The 23,037-nt window shown below is 46.5% G+C and overlaps 1 protein-coding gene across 1 annotated transcript in view; it reads left to right on the forward strand.

Moving 5' to 3' along the window:
* The window catches only part of TNFRSF19 (TNF receptor superfamily member 19), a gene marked incomplete at both ends in the record, with an annotated part of 62,421 nt that overhangs the window by 34,570 nt on the left and 4,814 nt on the right, over positions 1-23,037 (forward strand). The window contains one exon of the mRNA XM_080689424.1: positions 22,778-22,938. Within this exon, the coding sequence (XP_080545550.1) occupies positions 22,778-22,938 (161 nt within the window). The remainder of the gene's footprint in view (positions 1-22,777; positions 22,939-23,037) is intronic.

Below are 23,037 nucleotides of genomic sequence, written 5' to 3' on the forward strand. Positions count from 1 at the left end.
CGAGCTGGTTTAAATATTTACTCACGAAGAAACAGGTTGTGGTTTGTTGAAGGGCATCACTAAATTACATAAATTTTAGATTAAATGCAGTTTATCTTAAAAAAAAAAAAAAAGTATGACATCCAGCAGGCCCAGTCCACTAAGTTGTGGACTTTCACAAACGAATCAGTGATTTATGTGTATACCCAGTAAATGCTAAAAATAAATAAATATGAGCGTATGGAGGAAGGCAGTGGACGCAGGTCTCAGGAGAAGTGCTCAGCGTGGAGCTCGGCCTCTTCCTAGGCGCAGTGGCCTGTGCCTGCAGCAGGGGCGGGGGCGGGGGCCGCTTGCTGTCCTCTGTGGATTCACATTCTGGAGGGGACTGGGTTACTCGGCTTCTACCACAGATTGGGATTCCTTTGTCCTTAAACTTTGGTGTCTGGCCCTTCTGCCCCTAAGGAGAGGAATTAACTTGATTAAGATCGTTTAAGAAGGGAAAAGGGTCAGGCGTGGTGGTGCACTCCTGTAATACTAGTACTTGGGAGGCTGAGACAGGAAGATCACGGTTTGAGCACAGCCGCAGCAGCAACGTAGCAAGACCCAGCTTCAAAATAAAACTTGAAAAAGGCGGGGAGTGTGGCTTGGAGATAGAATGCTCCTGGGTTCAATCCCCAGCACCAAGAAAGAAAAGAAAAAAGGTGCGTGTGTGTTGGAGAGCTCCAGGACAGGGTGAAACAGCCAACATTTTTTGAATGAGGACAGGCGCCAGCCCCTGGCACTTCTCAGCCTGCGCCCAAGTTCCTCCGTGCCGTGCAGTTTCTAGAGCTCGGGCTTCACAGCCCAGGAAGGGTCACCTGAAGAGGCCCCAGGGCCGCCTGGCAGGTGTGCTAAGCTCAAAACCGCCTCTCCAGGTGAACTGCCAAGGACAGGACTACTTCCTTCACACGCAGCCTGCTGGGGTGGAGCGCAGTGGTGGAGCTCTCGCCCCGCACCGCACCACAAAAACAAAAGCAAAAGTAAACATGGAGCCGCCTCTTGGTGTCTGCAGGGGATTGCTCCAGGCCATCCCCAGGAGCTTGCCTTCTGCTTCCAGAGCCCGTTTTCAACAGCGCGGGCACAGTGAAGCGTGCGCTTGGAGGAACAGGCGGGCACAGTGAAGCGTGCGCTTGGAGGAACAGGCCTCTTTCCCTGGAGTGGATGATTAGCTTAATTCATTTAATGGTTGCATTTTTAATTTCTTTAACCTAAATTTCATTTGATTGACTTAATTACTAGCTACATTTTAATGACATAATATTATTACACGGTGGGCCTTCCATATCTTTCGGCTCCCATCTGCTGATTCAGTCAATCAAACATGAGTGGAAAATAGTGGAAAAAGAGATGTGTCTGCGAGGAACCTGCACCGGCTTTTATTCCTTGTCATTGTTCCCCCAGAAGACAGAATTCACATCGTGTGGCGCATTCTGTGGCGTCCAGAGCCCATCTAAGTAGACAAGACAGTCTGCGCAGGTTACAGCAGACCCTAAAACGGGTTATGTGAAGGCCTGGATCATCGCTGATTTTTCAGACTCCAGGAGGCAGGGCGAGGTCCTAGCTCCGAGCCCTCAGAATATCAAGGAATGACTTTTTAAAACTGCCTGTTACATCAATGAAAATCCAGAATTATAGCATGTGGTTGTTTTTGGTTTTGTTTTCCCTAAACCCACGTGGAAGAGGTTAACAGGATTTCACATCGTACCATAATGATTATACGACGTGTAAGTGTTTTCTATGATTTTAAACCTGGGGACACAGATCAAGATCTGAAAGTAAGATCGTGAAGTTCTCTCTAATATTAATTGGCACCGAACTTAGTAGTTTCACATAATGACATCAGTTGTTATCCCAAGACTAACGCAAACTAGTATCAGTTTGCTGTCTTTCATGGGTCTGCTCCTTTTTATTTATTTTTATTTTTCACTGTGAATGAGGCTTGATTTTGAGTCTTGATACAAACATAGAACTTTGAGATGTATGATATAATTTTCATGTGTGTCTCTCTCTTCATGTACCAAACAAATGTTCTAATAATTACAAAATAAGCAAGAAAACATGGGTTGAATTTCCAAATCAGTTCCTGTTTGTTTGTTTTTTCTTTTTCCTCTGATTCCTGCCAACTATAAAGCTATCAGTGAGTTAAGCAGTAATAATTTTGCTGAAATAGGAGATAGCGGGAAACGCTGTCTAGGTATTTCTTTCCATCGGTCAGATCAAAATGCATCTACGCTCTTTTTTTCCCCTTAGTTGGAAGCTTATGGGTAGAAATGATTTGAGTTTCATCATCTGAGAATAATTTCACAGGAGATTACTTTTCTAAATACCGCAGTGAGGTAAATAAGAATTAGCCACTTTACTAATGACAGGGAACCCGAGGATTGCAGGGTGCAGGTCCTTGGCCCGGAGATGCCTTTCTAGCTGTGGCCATCTCCAGCGAGGAGGTGAGTGACAAAGCCTTGCTTTCCTTTCCTTTTCTTTCTTTTTTTAAATTCTTTTTATTTTTTAAGTACTAGGGATTGAACCCAGGGACATCCTGCCTGAGTTACATCTTCAGCCCTTTTTATTTTTCTGTGGAAACAGGGTCTCGCTAAGTTGCCGAGAGTCTCACTGTTGCCGAGGCTGGCCTTGAACCTGTGATCCTCCTGTCTCGGCCTCTGAAGTACTGGGATTGCAGGTTTGTGCAAGGCTCCGTTTCCAGGACCCCACCTGGAGCCGGTGCTCAGAGGGTTAAGGAGAGAGGGCATGAGCACGCGGAGGCGCAGCCCAAGCTCTGTGCCGTCGGGTTCCCAGATGGCGGGCCTGTCTTCGCCCCAGCTGAAGCACAGCTATTTTTAAGCTCGCTCGTCCTCAGCACAGATGTTGAGCCCATAATCTTGTGTTTCTTTAATGGCGTCCTTTCTGTTTCTTGGTGGGGAAATTTCAAAGCCTGATTGTTTCATGAGTCAAACAAACACCGCCAGACCTCAGAGGTCAGCAGGATAATAAAAAGAAGGGAGACATCTTGGAAGGCGGGAAAACGCATTCAACCTAATTGTATTTGCAGAGAAGCACTGTAGACAATCTGCTGCCATTTTGTGGCTTAAGATTTTTTCCAGAGTTAATTATGATATTTATGGTAATTAAAGTACAAAACAGTTATACTTAGAATCCGCTGAGTACTGAAGGGGAGTCTACAGCGATGAGATCGCTCTTGGCGGCTCACACTGTCTTTGAACAGGGCATGGTGGTAACTCCTCAGCCAGCACTTAGAGCTCCGGAGACGGCGGCCTGGCGCTCGCCTCTGCCTCTCCTCGCCTCGCCAGCCAGCCTTCTGTGGCAGCCGCTTCCTTTCTTTCCTTTTTTTCCTTTTCTTTGTAGGTTATACCGAGGGGCGTGGTGTTGTACTACTTTTGGAGCTACATCCTCAGCCCTCTTTTATTTTATTTTATTTTTAAAAATTTGAACCAGGGTCTTGTTAAGAGACTAAGGATTTCTCTGACTTCCTGAGGCCGGCCTCAAGCCCGCAAGCCTCCTGTCTCAGCCTCCCAGGTACTGAGATTACAGGTGTGCACTGCCACGTTTGGCTTCTACATTTTCTTCTTTCTTCCCTTTCCCCTTTAAAGACATGTGTGGAAATAGCTGGCTCACACATTCCTGGTGGGAAACAGGTGTCCAGGAAAGTGATCTGGAAGGGAGACTGAGAACTAGAGACTAAATGTTAAGCAATGCGGGAGGGCTCCGGCGCATGCGTGTTGGTTTCCAGCCGCAGAGCCTACCCTGGGCTTCTTCCCTGGGTGCCACATCTGCGTCTCACAGGGGACTGGAGGATCCCCTGCTCCTACGGCCTGCCGGCCTCCGCGGGGTCCAGCCTGAGCCCCTCGGGGTCGCCCAGGGCTCCCCACAGTCTCACTTCTCGCCTGGCTCTCCGGGCCTCTCGCACATTCTAGCCAAGGCTCCGCCCACTTCCCGTGCACTGTATCACTAGAGCCGGGCGCTGTAGGGCTTTATCCTAACAATCTACGATTTCCTTTTATCCTGTTGAGTAGAAATATTGCCTCAGCTCAGCCTTTACATTTCCTCTTTCTGGGTAGAAGCATTCACATTGTATGCTCTCCAGGTAAGAAGAAAAGGTAAAGTCAAGGAGAGGAGGAAAGATAAAATATCACCAACACTGGCCAGGCGTGGTGGCGCACGCCTGTAATCCCAGTACTTGGGAGGCTGAGGCAGGAGGATCGCAGGTTCGAGGACAGCCTCAGCAAGTATGGAGACTCTCAGCAACCTAGTGAGACCCTGTTTCAAAATAAAAAATAAAAAGGGCTTGGGATGTAGCTCAGAAGTAGAATGCTCCTGGGTTCAATCCCTACTACAGAAAGATAAAAAGGATCAGAGGCCAGGACCAGAGCCTGCTGAGGGGTTAGGCCGGTGCTCGGGCCACTGGCTGGCATCGGAGCCTTCTGTGAGGCAAGGCCGCTATTGAGGCCTCTGAGGCCGGGATCGGAGCCTGCCAAGGGGTCAGGTCAGTGCTGGGGCCAGCGAGGCTGGGATCGGAGCCTGCCATGAGGCAAGGCCGGTGCTGGGGCCTCCAAGGCCGGGATCAGAGCCTGCCAAGGGGTCAGGCCGGTGCCAGGGCTAGCGTGGCCAGGATCGGAGCTTGCTGTGAGGCAAGGCCAGTGCTGGGGCCTCTGAGGCCAGGATCGGAGCCTGCCGAGCGGTCACGCCAGTGCCAGGGCCATCGTGGCCGGGATCAGAGTCTGCCATGAGGCAAGGCCAGTGCTGGGGCCTCTGAGGCCAGGACCAGAGTCTGCTGAGGGGTTAGGCCGGTGCCGGGGCCAGCAGCCTGCATTGGAGCCTGTCGCGAGGCAAGGCCGGTGCCGGGTCCTCCGAGGCCGGGATTGGAGTCTGCCGAGGGGTTAGGCCAGTGCCGGGGCCAGCGGCCGGTATCGGAGCCTTCCATGAAGCAAGGCTGCTACTGAGGCCTCCGAGGCCTGCATCGGAGCCTGCCGAGGGGTTAGGCTGATGCCGGAGCCATCGGCTAGCAACGGAGCCTGCCGTGAGGAAGGCCGGTGCTGGGGCCTCCAAGGCCGGGATTGGAGCCAGCTGAGGGGTTAGGCCAGTGTCGGGGCCAGTGAGACCAAAATCAGGGCCTCCCACGAGGCAAGGCCGCTGCTTGAGCCAGCGAGGTCTGGATCAGTCCACCGGGTAGCCAGGCCACAACTGGGGCCATCAAGAGTGGGATCGGTATTTGCAACACGGCATGCACAGAGAAATATCACAGGAAATAAAAACCAGATGCTTCCCCTAATCAGCAATAACTAGGAGGAAAGGGGCAACAGGAAGAGGTCGAGCTATAGAAAGGACCCTATAGTGAAGCAACTAAGGTGACCAATCAGAGGGTATGGAATAGGGGAGGATGGAGACTCTTTAAAACGCAGGAGGTACATAAACAAATGTATCAAAGTTAATCACCAAACAAGCATGGGATCGAGGGAGAGAGAGGGAATGGGATGGGGGCTGGATGAGGGCTAATTGGATGATGTGTGCTTGTATATCCTCTCAAGTCTTGTATTCCAATGTGATGTATGATTACAACGCACCAATAAAAATAAATTTAAAAGAAAGATAAAAAGGAAAAAAAGTATAAAATAGGTCTGGGATTGTAGCCCAGAGGCAGAAGGGCTTCAGGAACCCCAGTACCACCACACACACAAAAAAGTAGTTAAATCAAACTAGGTGTGGTGGTGCACACTTGTAATCCTAGTACTTGGGAGGCTGAGACAGGAGGATCTCAGGTTCCAGGATGGCTTCAACAAGTAGTGAGACTCTCATCAACCTAGTGAGACCCTGTTTCCAAAGAAAAATAAAACAGGGCTAGAGGTGTCGTTTGGAGGTAGAATGCCCCTGGACCCAGTCCCCAGCACCATAAGTGCTGCTGCTGCTGCTGCTGCTGCTGCTGCTGCTGCTGCTGCTGCCATTCACCGCAGCTCCCCTCGGGCGGGAGATGCCACTCCGGCCGGCGCTCTTCTCTCTCCTCATTCCCAGCCCTCGCCCCCACCCCAAGCACCAGGCTCTCTCCCTCCGCCTTGGTGATGCAAAATGGCAAAGATGTCCTTCTGGGTCGTGCCAAGTCAGACCCCTGGTCCTCAGACACAGCCTCCTTTGTCCCTGCCGTCATTTTGCAGTCAGGGGACCGCGCGAGTGTTGGCAGTAGAGCTGGACAGACATGTGCCGAGAAAATGCAGATGGCGTCTCCGCGCCCTTTCAGCTCTCTTCTTCTATCCATTTCTTTTCCTTAAGTGCCCTCTCCCCTTTTTCCATGCCCCTTCTGTGCATGTGATTTAAATATTGATGTTATTTTCGCTTTATGTTTGTTTTGTTTCTGTTTTTCATAGTTAATAATAAAATTAAATAATAAATTTAATTTTTATTTAACTTTTAATTTTTAATTTTTATTTAATTTATTTAAATAAATTTTTCAAGTTAAATAATAAAATTATAAGTTATAAGTTTTTTTAAATTATAAATTTATTTTGTTTGGGGTTTTGGAGATTCTTTATTTTTATTTTCTTGGTACTAAGGATTGGACCCAGGGGCAGTCTACCTTTGAGCTACACCCCAGCTCTTTTCATTTTGGTATTTTGAGAAAGGGTCTCGCTAAGTTGCTGAGAGCCTCCCCCTGTTGTTGAGGCTAGCCTCGAACTTGTGACCTCCCTTTCTTAGCCTCCCAAATACTAGAGTTACAGTCATACACCACCCTGCCCTGCTGGTTTCAGGGATCCTAATTAGCTTTATTTGGAATTCTAGAACCCATAGCAGGCACATCAAAAATAGTTCAGATTGCCTGGCTCTACCACAAGGGCGGGGTATATTTATAGCCAAAGAAAAGGAAGTAACTACAGAAAACCAAAGAGCTTGCAGCTCCCGTCTTTTACTTAAATATGGTCTGAAGAGTTGGCCACTTGTGGCTGGCCAAGACTCAGCTGCTTGTTACAGGAGTAGGGTACCCATGTTGGTGTTCATTCGTCTTTAGATTACAGTCTTACGCATCAAGTTAGGTCGCCGCTCACAGTGTGTGTGGAGAAATAGTTTTGTTTGGTTTGGTACTGGGTATTGAACCCAGGGGCATTCTACCTCTGAGCTCTACTTCCAGACCTTTCTGTTTTTTATTTTGAAATACTGTCTCACTACATTGCTGAGACTGGCCTCAAACCTGCAGTCCTCCTGTCTCAGCCTCCCAAGTACTGGGGCTACAGGCATGTGCCAACATGCCAGCTTGTAGAGAGAAACTCTCAAGCCAAATTTAAGCTAAACTTAAGCTCTTCTGGGGCAGCTCTAGACCACACTTAACAAAACTGTGGCCTCATGTTAAAGCAGCTAGACAATGAAGAATCCTATTATTTTAGTTTGTTTCTTCCAACTACCCAGTACCCAATGAAAGCCTTTAGAAAAAGATTCTGAAGTCTCTACAGACCTTTGAGATTGTTAGCTAAAGGTAGCAGTGGTCCAGGCAGTGGTGGTGTACATCTGTAACCCCAGTACTTGGGAGACTGAGCCCAGAGGACCCCACGTTCAAAGCCAGCCTCAGCAACTTAGACCCTATGTCCAAATAAAAAATAAAATCAGGCTGAGGGTGTAGCTCAGAGGTAAAATGCCCCTAGATTCAATACCCAACACCATAAAAAAACGGCAACTATTCAACTGTTCTTTTTTATTCTTGATTTTAACTCTTTGATTCAGAATAATCTGTCAGTACCAAACCATCACCAATTAATCAGTTAATTAGATACCTTATTTTCTTCTGAAAGCCTTCCCAAACTAACTTTCTTTTTATCTTTCTTTCTTCCTTTCTTCCTTTCTTCTTTCATGTTACTAGGGTTGGAACCCAGGGGCATTCTACCTCCAAGAGACACCCCCTGCCCTATTTTTTATTACTCTTTATTTTGAAACCGGGTCTCACTGAGTTGCTGAGGGCCTCACTAAGTAGCTGAGGCTGTCCTCAAACTGTGATCCTCCTGTCTCAGCCTCCCGAGTGCTGGGATTACAAGCCTTCCCAAACTTTAGAGTCTTAACTGGCATAAGTCAAGATTTTTCAGGAGGAGAGATAAAGTAGCAGCTGTGAACTGTGAGAGGAAGATGCTGTCATTGAAACCCTTGTTATTAAAAGAAATTTCTACTTTTCTAATAACATTCTTCTTCTGTTATAAGAATATCAGCAGCATATTTTAACAAAAGCTTTCCCAAATGCAGAACGTGGCTTTGATTCACATAATTGCAAGATTTGGACCTTTTCTTCTATAATTTAAAAGATAAAAATGTGATAATGGAAACCATCTTAGAACATTGGCTATAACCGTATCGTCTCAGATGTCTTGTGGTAGAGAGTAATGTTTTATTAATAATCTAAAGGAAACTATTTTTAAATGACTCATAAGAATTTGAGAACAAACATAAACCACTAAGCGGTTGAAATTGAAGAACAGATATAAATAACCCTTCAGTTTTAAGGACATTGCGTTTTTTTCTTGATGGTTTCCTTTCAACACACAGTAATAGACTCGGGGCGACGATGATAAAACTGGTGGCCAGGCAGCGCAGAGGAAAGCAGAAATGGATACGTGAGGGTCAGTGAAAGGAGAGAGACCAAGTCCTCCCGGTCATCTCAGGGCCGTGTTCTGCTCCTGTGGTTCTAAGTAACTAACTACAGTGCATTCTTAACTGTGGTCACCCTTCTGCACAATACAAAATGCTGGAGTGACTCCTGTCTGGCTGGAGTGCAGAGACAGTGGGCCATCTCCTGTCCCCTTCCAGCCCTCCCCGCTTTTGGTGACCACCATGCTCTTCCCTGTTTTGCTGAGATCAACTTTTTTAACTTCCACAAAGGAGTGAGTTAATGTGGCATTTGACTTCCTGTTCCTGGCTCATTTCACTCTAACATTGTCTTTTAAGTTTACTCGTGTTTTCTTCTTTAAGGCTGAATAGTATTCCATTGTATATATTTGTCACATGTCTATTTATGTTTTGGGGGAGAGAGGTACTAAGAATTGAACCTAGAGCCTCTGAGCCACAGCCCCAGACCTTTTAATGTTTTATTTTCAAGTGGCCTCACTAAGTTGCTGAGGCTTTCACTGAATTGCTGAGACTGTCCTGGAACCTGCCTCCTCCTGTCTCAGCCTTCCAGGGACTGGGATTCCAGCTGTGTGCCACCACTGGCTAAAATTTAGCCCTTTTTGTCTGTCGTATTTCTCTTAACATGATGTCCTCCAGGTCTATCCATGGTGTAGCATATATCACATTTTTCTTCCTTTTTAAGGCTCAATGATATTCCAGTATATGTACATACCACATTTTTGTTACCCAGGCATCTGTTGATTGGAAGTAATTAGGTTGCTTCCACATGTGGGCTATTGTGCTTTCAGTTTTTGTACGAGAAGTCGAGTCCCTGCTTTCCACTCTGGCATATGCACCTAGGAGTGAAATTGCTGGGTCACAAGGTAACTTTGTGTTTAACACTTAGGCAGCTGCCAAACTGTCTGTCGCACACAAGCTCCATTTACTACCAGCAGTGTACAAGAAGTCCAGTCTCTCCACATCTCCATCAGCACTGGTTCTTTTTTTACTATGATGGTGATGATAATGTCACCCTGGTAGGTATGACATCGTATCTCAGTCAGGCTTTCATTTGCCCCTCTCTGCGTAAAGACCTAATCTTTCCCTGTGCTTACTTTCATTTATGTATCTTTGGAGACGCACACAGGATGGAACTCAGGAACATTCTACCTCCAAGCTATATCCCCAGCCCGATATTTTATTCTTTTTTTAAAAACAGGGTCTCACACCAGGCATGGTGGTGCACACTTGTAATCCCCGCGCTTGGAAGGCGGAGACGGGGATCGCGCTGGTTCGGAGCCAGCCTCGCTGGCGTAAGAGACCCTGTTTCCAAATAAAAATATAAAAATAGGTCTGGGAGTGTAGCCCGGAGGTAGAAGGGCTTTCAGGAACCGCAGTACCACCAAAAACAAACAAACAAACAAACAAACAAAACAAAAAACCAGGGTCTCACTAAGTTGCTGAGAGCCTCACTAAGTAGCTGAGGCTGGCGTGTCTGCCAATTTTTTATTGGATGGGGTTTCAGCCAGCATCTTCCTGCTGTGACCAGACACCAGGCTCACACAGCTCAGAGGGAGGACAACGTGTTGGTTGTGGGCCTGGAGACTCCAGGCCCCACGCGTACAGTCCCTCTGCCCAGCTGCCAGGCAGGAGCCAGGGCCACAGGGCCTCAGGGTGTGATGGCAGGGAGCGAGACAGACAGTATCCCCAAGGCCTGGCTTCCCCCAGGGCACGAGGGCCAAGGCACGTTTGACTCTCATACCATAGCAGGTGGTTTGTGTCCTATTCTTTTTGAGCTGTAAGAATTCTTTGTTTTCTGTATATTAAGCCCTTGCCAGTGAGTGATTTGCAAATGATTGTGATTTGCAGCCCCCGCTCTGTGGGTTGTCATTGCACGGTCTTGGTAGTGTCCTTCAAAGTGCCAAAATTGTAAATTTATGCAAAGCCCTATCTTCTTATTTTTCTGTTTTCTATACTTTGGATGTATATTTTAAAAAACCTGCCGGGCGTGTGGTGGCGCACGCTTGTAATCCCCGCTCTTGGGAGGCGGAGACAGGAGGATCGCTCAGGTTCAAAGCCAGCCTCTCTAGCTTAAGAGACCCTGTTTCCAAATAAAATATAAAAAAATAGGTGTCTGTGAGCATAGCCCGGAGGTAGAAGGGTTTCCAGGAACCCCAGTACCACCAAAAATATAAAATAAAATAAAAAACCCATTTCAAATTCAGAATCTTGAAGATTTTCCCCTATGTCTTCTTCCAAGAATTTTAGTTTAGCTCTTGAATCTAGGTGTTTGGCCCGTTTCCAGTTAGCTCTCACCTGTGGTGTGAGGCAGTATCCAGCTTCATTCTTCTGCAAAGTGAATCTCCAGTTTCCCCCGCACCGATTTTTGAACAGATTCTTTTCCCCCTTCATTTGTGTCAACACCTTGTCAAAAATCCTTCAACCATAAACACGGTTTTATTCCCAGGATGTCCATTTTGTTCTACTGTTCTGTGTGTCTATAATATGTCAATGCTATAATACTTGGTTTGGTTACTGTAGCTTTTGTTGTAATCCGAGGAAAAGTTGAGTACTCTGACTTTGTTCTTGAAGATCACTTTGGTTATTTCAGAGTTCCTTGAAATGCCATATAAATTTTAAAATTTTTGTTTCTGCAAGAACACCACTGATAGGGAGTGAATCATATCATATCTGCATCTCATCTGCATCACACCTGGATGTCACCTTGTGCGGCACTGCCATCCCAACATTGGCCCACTCAATGAACATTGGCTGCCTTTCTATTTACGTTGGTCTTTTAACATTTCTTTGAGTAATGTTTTATAATTTTCATTGTACAAGTATTGGGCCCTCTTTGGTAAATTTATCCCCAAGTATCTTCGATTTTTGGATGATTTAGTAAATAGAAATTTCTTAGCTCTCTTTTTTATTGTAACCTGCTACTTTGTTGAATTCTTTGTTATTTCTAATAGGTGTGTGTGAGTTCCTTAGGGTTTTCTACATACAACATAATTTCATTTGCAAATAGAGATAGTTTTATTTCCTCCTTTGATATGCTACTAAATTTGGCTTGCTGGGGATTTTTTGCCGAGCAAGGTATTTATGAGGGATATTGATCTGCAGTTTTCCTCCCTTGAAGTGCTTTTTATATGACTTTAAGGTAATGTTGACCTTCTAGAATGAGCTAAGAAGTATTCTCTTTTATTTTGGGGGGAAGAGTTTGAGAAGGATTGGATTTAACTCAAATATTTGGTAGAACTCACCAGTGAAGGCTTGTAGCCCTGAGCTTTTCTTTGCTAGAAGGTATTTGATTACTATTCAGTCTTCTCACATATTATATGTATACACCGATTTTCTATTTCTTCTGTGTCATTTTTTGTTAGTTCATATGTTTCTGGGAATTTGTTTCATCTAACTTGTTCAATTTGTTGGCATGCAGTTATTAAAACATTCTCATATAATTCATTTTATTTCTGTAAAGTGAAGTAGTAATGTTCTCTCTTTCATTTCTTTTCTTTCTTTTTTGTTTTGAAACAGGATCTCACTAAGTTTCAGAGGGCCTCGCTACGTTCCTGAGGCTGGCCGAGAACCTGTGATCCTCTTGTCTCAGCCTCCCAAGTACTGGGATTACAAGTGTGCGCCACTGCACCAGCTTCTCTCTCATTTGTGAGTTTAGTGATTTGAGTCTTCTCTCTTTTTTTTGTGGTCTAAAGACTTTTTTTAATCTCCTCAGAGAACCAACTTTTTGTTTTACTGATCCTATTACTGTTTTCTGTATCCCGTGGCTCTCTGCTTCAGTCCTGTCTGTTTCCTTCCATCTGCCATTGTGGTTCATTTACTCCCCCTTTTATTATTATTTGAATAGTAATCAAATACCTTCTAGCAAAGAAAAGCTCAGGGCTACAAGCCTTCACTGGTGAGTTCTACCAAATATTTGAGTTAAATCCAATCCTTCTCAAACTCTTCCCCCCAAAATAAAAGAGAATACTTCTTAGCTCATTCTAGAAGGTCAACATTACCCTAAAGTCATATAAAAAGCACTTCAAGGGAGGAAAACTGCAGATCAATATCCCTCATAAATACCTGTTGTAAGGTGGAGGTTTGGTTGTGACCCTCAGATCTTTGTGGGTATGTAGACAGTTACTGCTGTAGTTTCCTCCAGGGCCCCAGTGTGCAGTGCTGATTTCCATTCATCTCAACACACTTTCTAAATTCTCTTGTGATTTCTCTGACCCACTAATTATTTAAGAGTGTGTTGTTTAATTTCCAAATATTAGTGAATTTACCAATCTTGTTCCTCTTATTTATTTCTAGTTTCATTCCATTGTGATTGGAAAAAACGACTTTGTATAATGCCAGTGTTCGTTCCTTCAAGCTTGTTTTGCGATTTCCATCGGTCTGTCCTGACCGTGTTCCATGTGCTTTGCAGGAGAGTGTTTATTCTGATGTTGATGAGTCCGGCCTGTTATTTTAGAACAGAATTCAACTCCTTGGGGTGGCTCGTAGATCTCCACTGCACTGGCCCCTCCCAGCTCATCTGGCATCATCTCAGCTCTTCTCGTTCTTACTCAGGGAATATTTTTGTTGACTTATAAATTAACTTAAATTTAAGCATAATAGCAATAATGAATCGTTTGATAACATGTAGGATAATTACAATGTATCTCTGTGGACAGATTTTTGTTTGTTTGTTTGTTTGTTTTTTGGTGGTACTGGGGGTGGAACCCAGAGACTTTCTACCTCTGGTCTACACTCCCAGACCTATTTTATACTTTATTTGGAAGCAGGGTCTCACTGAGTTGCTGAGAGCCTCACTAAGTAGCTGAGGCTGGCTTCGAACCTGTGCGATCCTCCTGTCTCAGCCTCGCGGGGATTACAAGCGTGCGCCACCACGCCTGGCTGGAGAGTTTTTTAAATAGGAGGGAAACATTTGTACATTCATACAGCATTTTTCACACTATTCAAAAGGTTGGGGGGATGAATGTTTATACCCTGAAAAATGGGTGAACAAAAATATGTTCAGCCATAAAAAGAAGTGATATTCTGATACATTCTACAACAGGGGTGAAACTTGAAAACATGGTAAGTGACGGAAGTCAGACACAAAAGGCCACATGACACTATGAAACAGGAAATATGCAAAACACGCACATTCACGGAGGCAGAAAGCAAATTCAGGGCAGTGGCTGCTGAGGGACAGGGGTCCCTCGGGGTGTTGGCGGTGCTCTGTAGTTAGCGGCAGCGGCTGCGCAACGGTGTGAACACATTCATTGTCTCTAATGGTAAATCTTATGCATATTTTACCCCATGAGAAAATCAGTCACATTTTAAAATATTTATATAGCTATGGATGGGAGAGCAAAGAGAACATATTTATTTATTTATTTATTTACTTACTTACTTATCTTTGTGGCACTAGGGATTGAACCCAGGGGCATTCTACCTCCGAGCTATATCCCGACCTCTGTTTTATTTTTATTTTGAAATAGGCTGTGCTAGATTGATGAAAGTTTCACTATTTGGTGAGGCTGTCCTCAAATCTATGATCCTCTTATCTCAGCCTCCCAAGTACTGGGATTATAAGTGTGTACTACTAACCCTGGCTGAAAACTCTCTCTTTGATGTAATATTTCTATCAGCTATTGGAAAAGAAACCATTCAGATCAAAGTCTGTAATGAAGAGAAGGTAGTTGATGAAGGCTAACCTCCCATCCAGTGTTGGAATTTCTGTTACAAAGCATGTCAAAACTTAGTCTTACTGGCAGACAGGGCACATCTGGAACTCACATGTCCATTGTTATTATTTATATTTTATTTGACTCATTTAGATTAACAAGATAAATCCTACTCTCAAGAACCATGTTTTACTTTGGTTATAATTGCAAAGAGGTGTGTGTGTGTGTGTGTGTGTGTGTGTGTGTGTGTGTGTGTATTTTGGGGGGCAGTACTAGGGATGAAACCCAGGGGCATTCTACCTCCAAGCTATACCCTCAGCCCTATTTTTTATTCTTTACTTTGAAACAGGGTCTCACTAAATTGCGAAGGGCCTCACTAAGTAGCTGAGGCTGGCCACGAACTCTGATTCTCCCATCTCAGCCTCCCGAATGCTGGGATTATAAGCGTGCACCACCACTCCCGGCAATACATTTTGATTCTTTATTTTGAAACAGGGTCTCACTGAATTGCAGAGGGCCTCACTAAGTAGTTGAGGCTGTCCGTGAACCAGGATCCTCCTGTCTCAGCCTCCCGAATGCTGGGATTACAAGCGTGCGCCACCACGCCTGGCTGCAATATTTTTTTAAATTAAAGAGAAAGGCTAGAAATAGACTCATCATCAGGTTTTAATTGTGTTAAATCTTTATTTAATCTGGGTTCTCTGTTGCTGGTGGTGGTGGTGGTTGTGGTGGTGGTAGTGGTGGTGGTGAAAACACAGAAAGCAGTAAATTAAATTGTACTTTATTAAAACAAATGTAAAAGTCAAAGAGAAAATAGTTTAGTGAGAAATTCTCTAAATGTCTCACTGTATGCTTAGATTCCAGAACTAACGGTTCAAAGACAGTCATCAACAAGGAAACAGGCCGCAGTTCCAATTAAGTTGGCGTTTCCAGGGCATGCGAGACGGCAGGAGACACACGTACTGCTCTCAAGCCGAAGCTCTCTGATGAAGACAGGCATCAGAGCAGGCTCGGGGATGGGCGCTCAGGCGGGAGCAGTTAGCTCCTTTATGACGTGTTCATCCTTACTTGGTGCAGTCAGTGTTCATCTGCTTACGCTATAGAACTCTAGAACATAGCACTTAAAATAAAGTTTAAAGGCCATGCTGCTTTTTACTACTAGGAAATACAGTAGCCTCTTTAATTTAGGGATAGAACACGATGAATTTGTGAAGCCACACTTGAGCGTTACGTGAGCTCAAACCATATTGTACGTGCTAGCCAACTAGAATTTGCCTCTACAGAATTGGGGCAGTGATCCGTCAAACTACAGTATTTTTTCTTTTCTTTCTTTCTTCCTTCCTTCCTTCCTTTCTTTTCTTTCTTTCCTTCTTCCTTCCTTCCTCTTTCTTTCTTTCTTTTGTGGTACTGGGGGTGGAACCCAGAGGCTTTCTACCTCCAGGCTATACTCTCAGACCTATTTTATATTTTATTTGGAAACAGGGTCTCACTAAGTTGCTGAGAGCCTCACCAAGTAGCTGAGGCTGGCTTGGAACCTGTGCGATCCTCCTGTCTCAGCCTCCCAAGTGCAGGGATTACAAGCGTGCGCCGCCACGCCCGGCTCTCTACAGTATTGTTTCTTTACTCCAAACAGTTATAGAGAATACAGTATAACTTTTTAAATTTTTACACACCTTTCTTTTACATTATAGTCTAACATCATAATAGTATAACTTTAAAGAGAGAGTTTTAGAGTCAGACAAATCTAGATCCAAATACTTACTGTTTCACATGAAGGAAAAAAAAGTCCGATTTCTTCAGTGTAAAACTCTTACAGCACGGCACCAGCAAGTGGGTAGGTGAGGGCTTCCCTGGTCGTGCTGACAGTGGCAGCTGTCATGTGTCCATGACAGCCTGGCAACTTTCTTCTTAACTTTTTTTTTTTTTTTTTAGTACTGGAGATTGAACCAGAGGCCTTCTATCTCCAAGCCACACATCCAGCGCTTTCCATTTTTGTTTTGAAACAGGATTCACTAAGTTGCTAAGGCTGTCCCGACACCTGATCCTCCTTTCTCAATGTGTGCGCCATGGCAGTCACCTATGCCTGGGTAACTGTCTACCAAAGATAAGCGTGGGCTCATTTCTCCCTGCCTTTCATTAGTGTTAGGGGGACGGTAGAAATGTAAGATTAGTATGCCAAATTTGACACAGTGATATGAATGTCCATTGCTTCTTTGATACCATTCACCTAGTAATCAATTTTTGCAATTGCCACCAAAATGTTGTTGGAAGAAGCGACCAGGCTCCCTGAGGTCCTCCCTTTCTCTGAGTATTCTGGGCTTTCTTTAAAAGGTAGCCATCATTTTATGTGTTTTGTTGATTCAGGTTACACTTGGCCTATGGTAACTAAATCGCACTTCTTCCTGAGGCCAAGATTTGTTTGGTATTCTTTCTGAGAACACAGTTCCCAGTCTCCGGGGTTTGTGTCCTGGTCAGGCTGAGCAGCCCTGCTCTTTGATCTGACAAGTGTTACAGGAAGTAAGTGGGTGTGAATAGCTTGTCCTGTGCCCCTCCCAGCCTGGGGCGGAGGAAGAGGAGGCACCCAGGAGTCACATCATTGTGTAGTCCCATCTTTTTGACTGGACAAGTCCCCGTGAGATAAGCTTTTTGGAATTTCTCAGATGTCCCAGTTTCGTTCATACATGTTCATTCATTCTATTATTTAATAAGTATTTATCGGGCCTGGTGGCACAGGCTTGTAATCCCAGTACTTGGGAGGCTGAGACAGGAGGATTGCAAGTTCAAGGACAGCCTCAGCAGGTAGTGAGACTCTCATAAACCTAGTGATACTGTTTCGAAATTTACAAAAAAAATAGGGCTGGGGTAATTCAGAGGCAGAGTGCCCCTGAGTTCAATACCCAGTACCAAAATAAATAGATAAATAAATATTTATCAGGACTAAGGTCCTTTAGAGAAATTATAAATATGGTAGTGAACAAAATCCCCACCCTTGTGGAGTCTCTGTGGTGTATGTGTGTGGGGAATGTGTTTGGTTGGGGTGAAGGCTAATCTGTGATAATGAAGAGATATCAAAACCTTTTGGCTAGCCAGGCGTGGTGACGCACGCTTGTAATCCCAGCATTGGGAGGCTGAGACTGGAGGATCGTGGTTCGCGGACAGCCTCAGCTACTTAGCGAGGCCCTATGCAACTCAGTGAGACCCTGTTTCAAAATAAAGAACAAAAAATAGGGCAGGGGGTGTAGCTCGGAGGTTGAATGCCCCTGGGTTCCATCCCCATACCCACACACACACAAAAAAATCCTTTTGGTCTAGCTGCTCACAGTGTCCAACACCTGTATTCCAGAGATGGTACTTGAGAGGCATTGCCAGGAGGACCACAGGTTTAATGCCAACCACAGCAGCTTAGTGAGACCCTGTTTCAAATAAAATATGAAAGGGGCTGGAGGTATATCTCAGAACACCCATGGGTTCAGTGTGCAGCGCCACACACACAAATATTTTGGCTGAGTGGACAGAGGCGTCTGCTCTTTAACCTCCTGGCCAGTCCGGCGGGGGTGCACCTTCACAGGATCAGTCAGGGGCCCCACCGCCTGCAGCCTCTCCAAGTCAGTCTCCCTCCCACCCACCACCCGGGCTGCGGCTGCCCCCATCTTCCAGGCGCAGCGAGGGGGCGTACCAGGCAAGCAGTTTGTCCCTGAACTGAGATGACCCACATGTCATCTCGCTGCCAAGAGGGCTGGAAAGCAGGGCTCTTGTCCTGGGCTTGACCACAGACCGCAGGCGTGTCGCCAGAATGCTGCAGGTGCCGTGACACCCACCTCCAGCAGTGACCGCAAATCAAACGAGTAAAGATAGGAAATGTCACTACTGTGGGGGAAAAGAAAGCAAGGAGGGCGGTGCCGCCCGGATTTGCAATTCCAGTTTGGCGAGGACTAGGTGGCATTTGAGGAAGGATGCTGTCAGCGTGGAGTGATCTGTGCCGCAGCGCGAGGAGATGTGGAGCCGTGACCTGTGACCTGTGACCTGTGGAGAGATGTGGGAGGCGGCCGGAGCTCTGGGGGAGGTGTCACAGGGTGATGAGGAGCTCAGTGTCGTCTTGGGTTTGTTGTTTGTTTGTGGTGCTGGAGATTGAACCCAGGGGTGTTCTTTCTCTGAGCCACACCCCCAGCCCTGTTTCATTTCTTATTTTGAAACAAGGTCTTACAAAGTTACTGCAGGCTGGCCTTGAAACTGTGACCCCCCTGTCTCAGCCTCCCAAATACTGAGATTCCAGGCCCGGCTGGGAGCTTGCTTTTTGACCCCCTGAGTCTATGGTGCGCCCTCGCCCAAGCTGGGATGCTGGGTAGGTTGCTGGACACAGCATCTCTAGCTCAGGAAAGCCGCCCGGACTCAAGTGTGGACTGCGGCGGGGTGAAACGCTGCGTCTGCTTGATCTGACCCGAGGCAGAGGCCACCTACTTTCTGCCGAGAAGCAGCGGGCCACCTCTGCCCTGGGAGGAAAGCTCAGCGGCTCGGCTTCACAGCGCGGAGACCTGAGCATGCGCAGAACGAGCCGCTGGCTTGCCTTCCCCAGGGGAAACAGACTCGGAGAAGTGGACCGTCTCGTTCGGGTCCTGGGGGGTGGCCAGAGTCGGACTTTGAGCGCCACTTCCTGGAAGCCAGCCCCGTCCTCTGTCAGGAGAGTCCTCTGGAGAAGGCCCTTTCGTGCAGCAGGCGTCTGCACATCAGGAACTTGGAGGCTGAGAAGCTAAACGAGTAGGGCGATGGGCAGAGCAACGAGAGCTGGCTGCGGGCGGGCGCAGAGCGGCCGGTGCTTCTGGTGTGGAGTAAAATGCAAGTCCATATACAGTGAAAAACAGGAGCGAAGTCCAGTACCGTGCTATCAGCTTTAACGGTAGGGTTCTCCCGGGGATGGGGCTGGGCAGTTCCAGGGACCCGCAGGCCCATCCGAGGCTAGAAGGGGGGGCCTTCTTTTAAGGTATGCATCTCGGGGGTGTGGTGTACTCGTGGGAACACGCGATTTGCGAGATACTACTTGCGAGGCCGACTCTTTCTGCCTCCAGGGTTCCACCCCCTGCCTGGGCAGAGGTCACGTGGGTGAGTGAGGGACCCCCCCCACTTATCATCTGGCAGCCATCTTTGCAGGTCCTCGTGCTCATTTCTGTCTCAATGGGGCCCTTTCCAGCCTGAGTCCAGCTCTTCGGCCTTCTCCCTTTGCTGTGCCACCTTGAGCAGGTGACCCAAGCTCTTGTCCACCCAGAGGCCAAATGGGCCATCAGTGGACTCCCCGCCCTTTACCAGGTGAGCGGATGACCCGCTGCCAGGCTGGAAGCAGGTGCACTCCTGCGGAAGCGCGGCTCTTCAGAAGTGGGTCTGCGGGTGGGGTCCTCGTTTGTAGTATGGGGGTGTCCCTGCAGTCTGCGTCCAGTGAGCCAGGCCTGTGTGGTGCACACGAATCTCTCTAGCTATCTGAGGTATGAAATGGTAGGTGAGAATGTGGATTTCTCCACCTCAGCTGGACTCCAAAGAGGACCCAGTTGCACTTATGAAAAACCTCGCTGCCAGGCGTGGTAACACAGCTTGTAATCCCAGCGTTTGGGAGGCTGAGACAGGAGGATGCCGGTTCGCAGACAGCCTCAGCTACTTAGAGAAGCCCTCCGAAACTAAGGGAGACCCTGTTTCAAAATTTAAAAAAAATAGGGCTGGGGGTATAGGTTGGAGGTAGAATGCCCCTGGGTTCCATCCCCAGTACCAAAAACAAACAAACAAACAAACACCCTAACCTTTGTCCTTGGCCTCTGTCTTCTCTTCTTGTATTTGGGTTCTCCTTCAACTTACCAACTCATCCTCAGTACTCAGCACATGAGAGCTCATTCGCATGGACCATACCCGGCTACAATGAGAACTTAAGCTACAGAAACAGCCCCCACACTGAAGTACGTGCCTAAGGGCAGCGCTAAGAGTGCGGCTGAATCTAAAACTTACTTGGTTAGGGTGAGAGCTGCCTTTGTATACAGGAAAAGTTAAAGGTCTCCCAAGAGTGTGGCCATTCCTATCCCCAGTTCTTTTTAAGTACTGTCAGAAGCCTAACAAAGTATGGGTATGATTTGTGTATCATCAAGTGACTTTTATGTCAAACTCCCAGATTAAAAATAAATCCTAGTTTCCCTTTATATTAAGGCAAAACTGACTAGCGCCTTTTGGAAGAATTTTAAACACTACGAACTAAAAGGACTCCTTTAAGAGTTTGCTTTAGGAGGCTAAGACAGGAGGATGGCAGGTTTGAGGCCAGACTCAGCAACTTAGAGAGACCCTGTTTCAAAATAAAAAATAAATGGGGCTGGGAATATAGCCTGGAGGGGAATACCCCTGGGTTCAATCCCCAGTACAAGAAAAAGGGAAGGAGGATTCTGTAACTTGAAATTCCTATTACAAGGATTTCTGTTTTTTATCTGAAGGTCACAACACACAGGAACTTTGAGCTCTTAGCTCACATCATGGCTCATTTTGATGACATATCTGTTGCTAAAGCCCCACTTTGAGCAGGGCTGAGTTTAAGCTGAGGACACTGTTCTCACTCTGAAGTGAACAAAGGAAGTGCAATAACGGCTTCCCATAGCGTCCCCCTTTGGCCCAAACAGACCCTGCTACTTCTAGCCGCTCCCGCTGTTTGCCTGGTGGGGATGGGCCCGGTGTGGTCGTTTACCTGTGGTGTTTGCGCAGCTGGGCTGTGTTCATAGGCCCCCGAGGGACTCCGGCCACTGGCTGAGGCCACTTCCGATGTAGATCTCAGCTCTGTCGGGTCAGGTCCTTTACCTGTTGCATGATGAGCACCTGTCCTCTTTGAGTGTTATAGTGTCCCCTTTAGCTCTCGGTGACTATTTGAGTGTTATAGTATCCCCTTTAGCTCTCGGTGACTAAAATATTTCGTGCACATTAAACATGTTTACAAATAAATATCCTTTAAAATGTGATTGGATTTTGGCCCCTGTTCATTAAAGGTCAAAGTATATAACTTTATGCAAAGAAACTTTATCTGTGGTCCAGAATCATTGTGACTAGAAATACCAAAACTCGGACCTCAAGAAAATAGTTCCTGGTATCTTTATTTGTATGATTCAATAATATTAACCCAGGCATTGTGGCATAATATTTAGTAATATTAAATGTTTCTCACTTGGTCCAGCCTCATGTGTCATACAGTAGATACCATCTCACTGAGGCTGGGGGACATGTGGCCAGAAACAAAAAGGAGAAAGGCCCCAGAGGACAAGTTGTCTTGCTTCTAGGTGCCACGTGGCACAAACACAGGCGCAGCCCTCACTCTCCTCGGTGTGAGGCCTGTCACATGGCCACCAGCCACACGCGGCTGCAGAGCCCTTGAGACGTGGCTTATTTGGGTGGACTTGAACCATTCCTGCAGAATCACTCCAGATTTTGAGATTTTCACACAAAACAGAGATGGCAAAATATGTCATTAGTAATGTTTATTTTGCATTGATGCCAGAGGATTTTAAGAGATGCTGGTCAAGTAAAATAGATGACCATGAATTTCACCTTTTTAGGTGTTTATTTATTTAGGAACTGGAGATGGAACCCAGGAAACTTCTACCTCCGGGCTACAGCCCCAGCTCTTATTTTGTTTTTTATTTTGAAACAGGGTCTTGCTAAGTTGCAGAGGCTGGCTTTAAACCTGCCATCCTCTTGTCTTGGCCTCTCAAGTACTGGGGTTACAGGCATGGACCACAGTGCCCACTAGGAGAACACAGTTCAGACCCCATCCCTGAATTCCAGTTAACCAGAGAAAGATGGATCCAGGATGGTTACCACACCAGGGCAGACTTTGTGACATGCTGTTATCTGTTCTACAGTCCCCTCAGTTCCCAAAAAGTCACTCAGATCATCATATAATCCCCAGGCCCATTCCTTGTCCCCAGTCATTATTTACTACCCCTCAGAAATGGCTTCTCCTTCTCCCTTTCCTCAGTGAGGAAGGCCATGGGAGCATCTGACCTCTGGGGCGTCTCAGGCACCTGTGCCCAGGGACACCTGTGCATGGGAATAAAGGCGTTTCTTTTTCTCCTGTTAATCTACCTGCCGTCGGTCATATCCATGAGCCTAAAGAGGAAGGAGGGGGAATTTCCCTACATCCACCATGGCTGTGCACCAAGCATCCTCCAAGTAGCAGGAACAGAGATAAAGACCCCGGGCCCAGCCGTCTGTCCTCCTGGGCCGTGGGCCGGAAAGCAGTTTCTGTAGCACAATGTGCTTTGGGCTGTATATCCGTGGCTTCGGTGGGGATGGAGGGAGATGCCCAACACATTTTGGGGTTCTCCAAGAGGAGGGTTGCTTGGCCATCTTAAGACCTCTCATTCTAGTTTTCCTCAGTTTTATTTCTGTTGCATGAAGGCCATTGCTACGGGTGCACTCCAAGTGTGGTGTCAGAACTGGGTCGCTGACAGCATGCTGACCCGAATCCTGTGACTTTCAGGTACCAGCAGCAAGGTCAACCTCGTGAAGATCGCGTCCACGGCCTCCAGTCCCCGGGATACAGCGCTGGCTGCGGTCATCTGCAGCGCTCTGGCCACGGTGCTGCTGGCCCTCCTCATCCTCTGCGTCATCTACTGCAAGAGACAGTTCATGGAGAAGAAACCCAACTGTAAGTTTCTAGCTCTTTATGTTTTATTTTTTACCTTTTTTGTCTTTTGCTTGTTTTGTTTTTTGTACTTGGGATTAAACTCAAGGCATCCTACCTCTG

This window comes from Muscardinus avellanarius (assembly GCF_963383645.1).
Source record: "Muscardinus avellanarius genome assembly, chromosome: 2".
NCBI lineage: Eukaryota > Metazoa > Chordata > Mammalia > Rodentia > Gliridae > Muscardinus > Muscardinus avellanarius.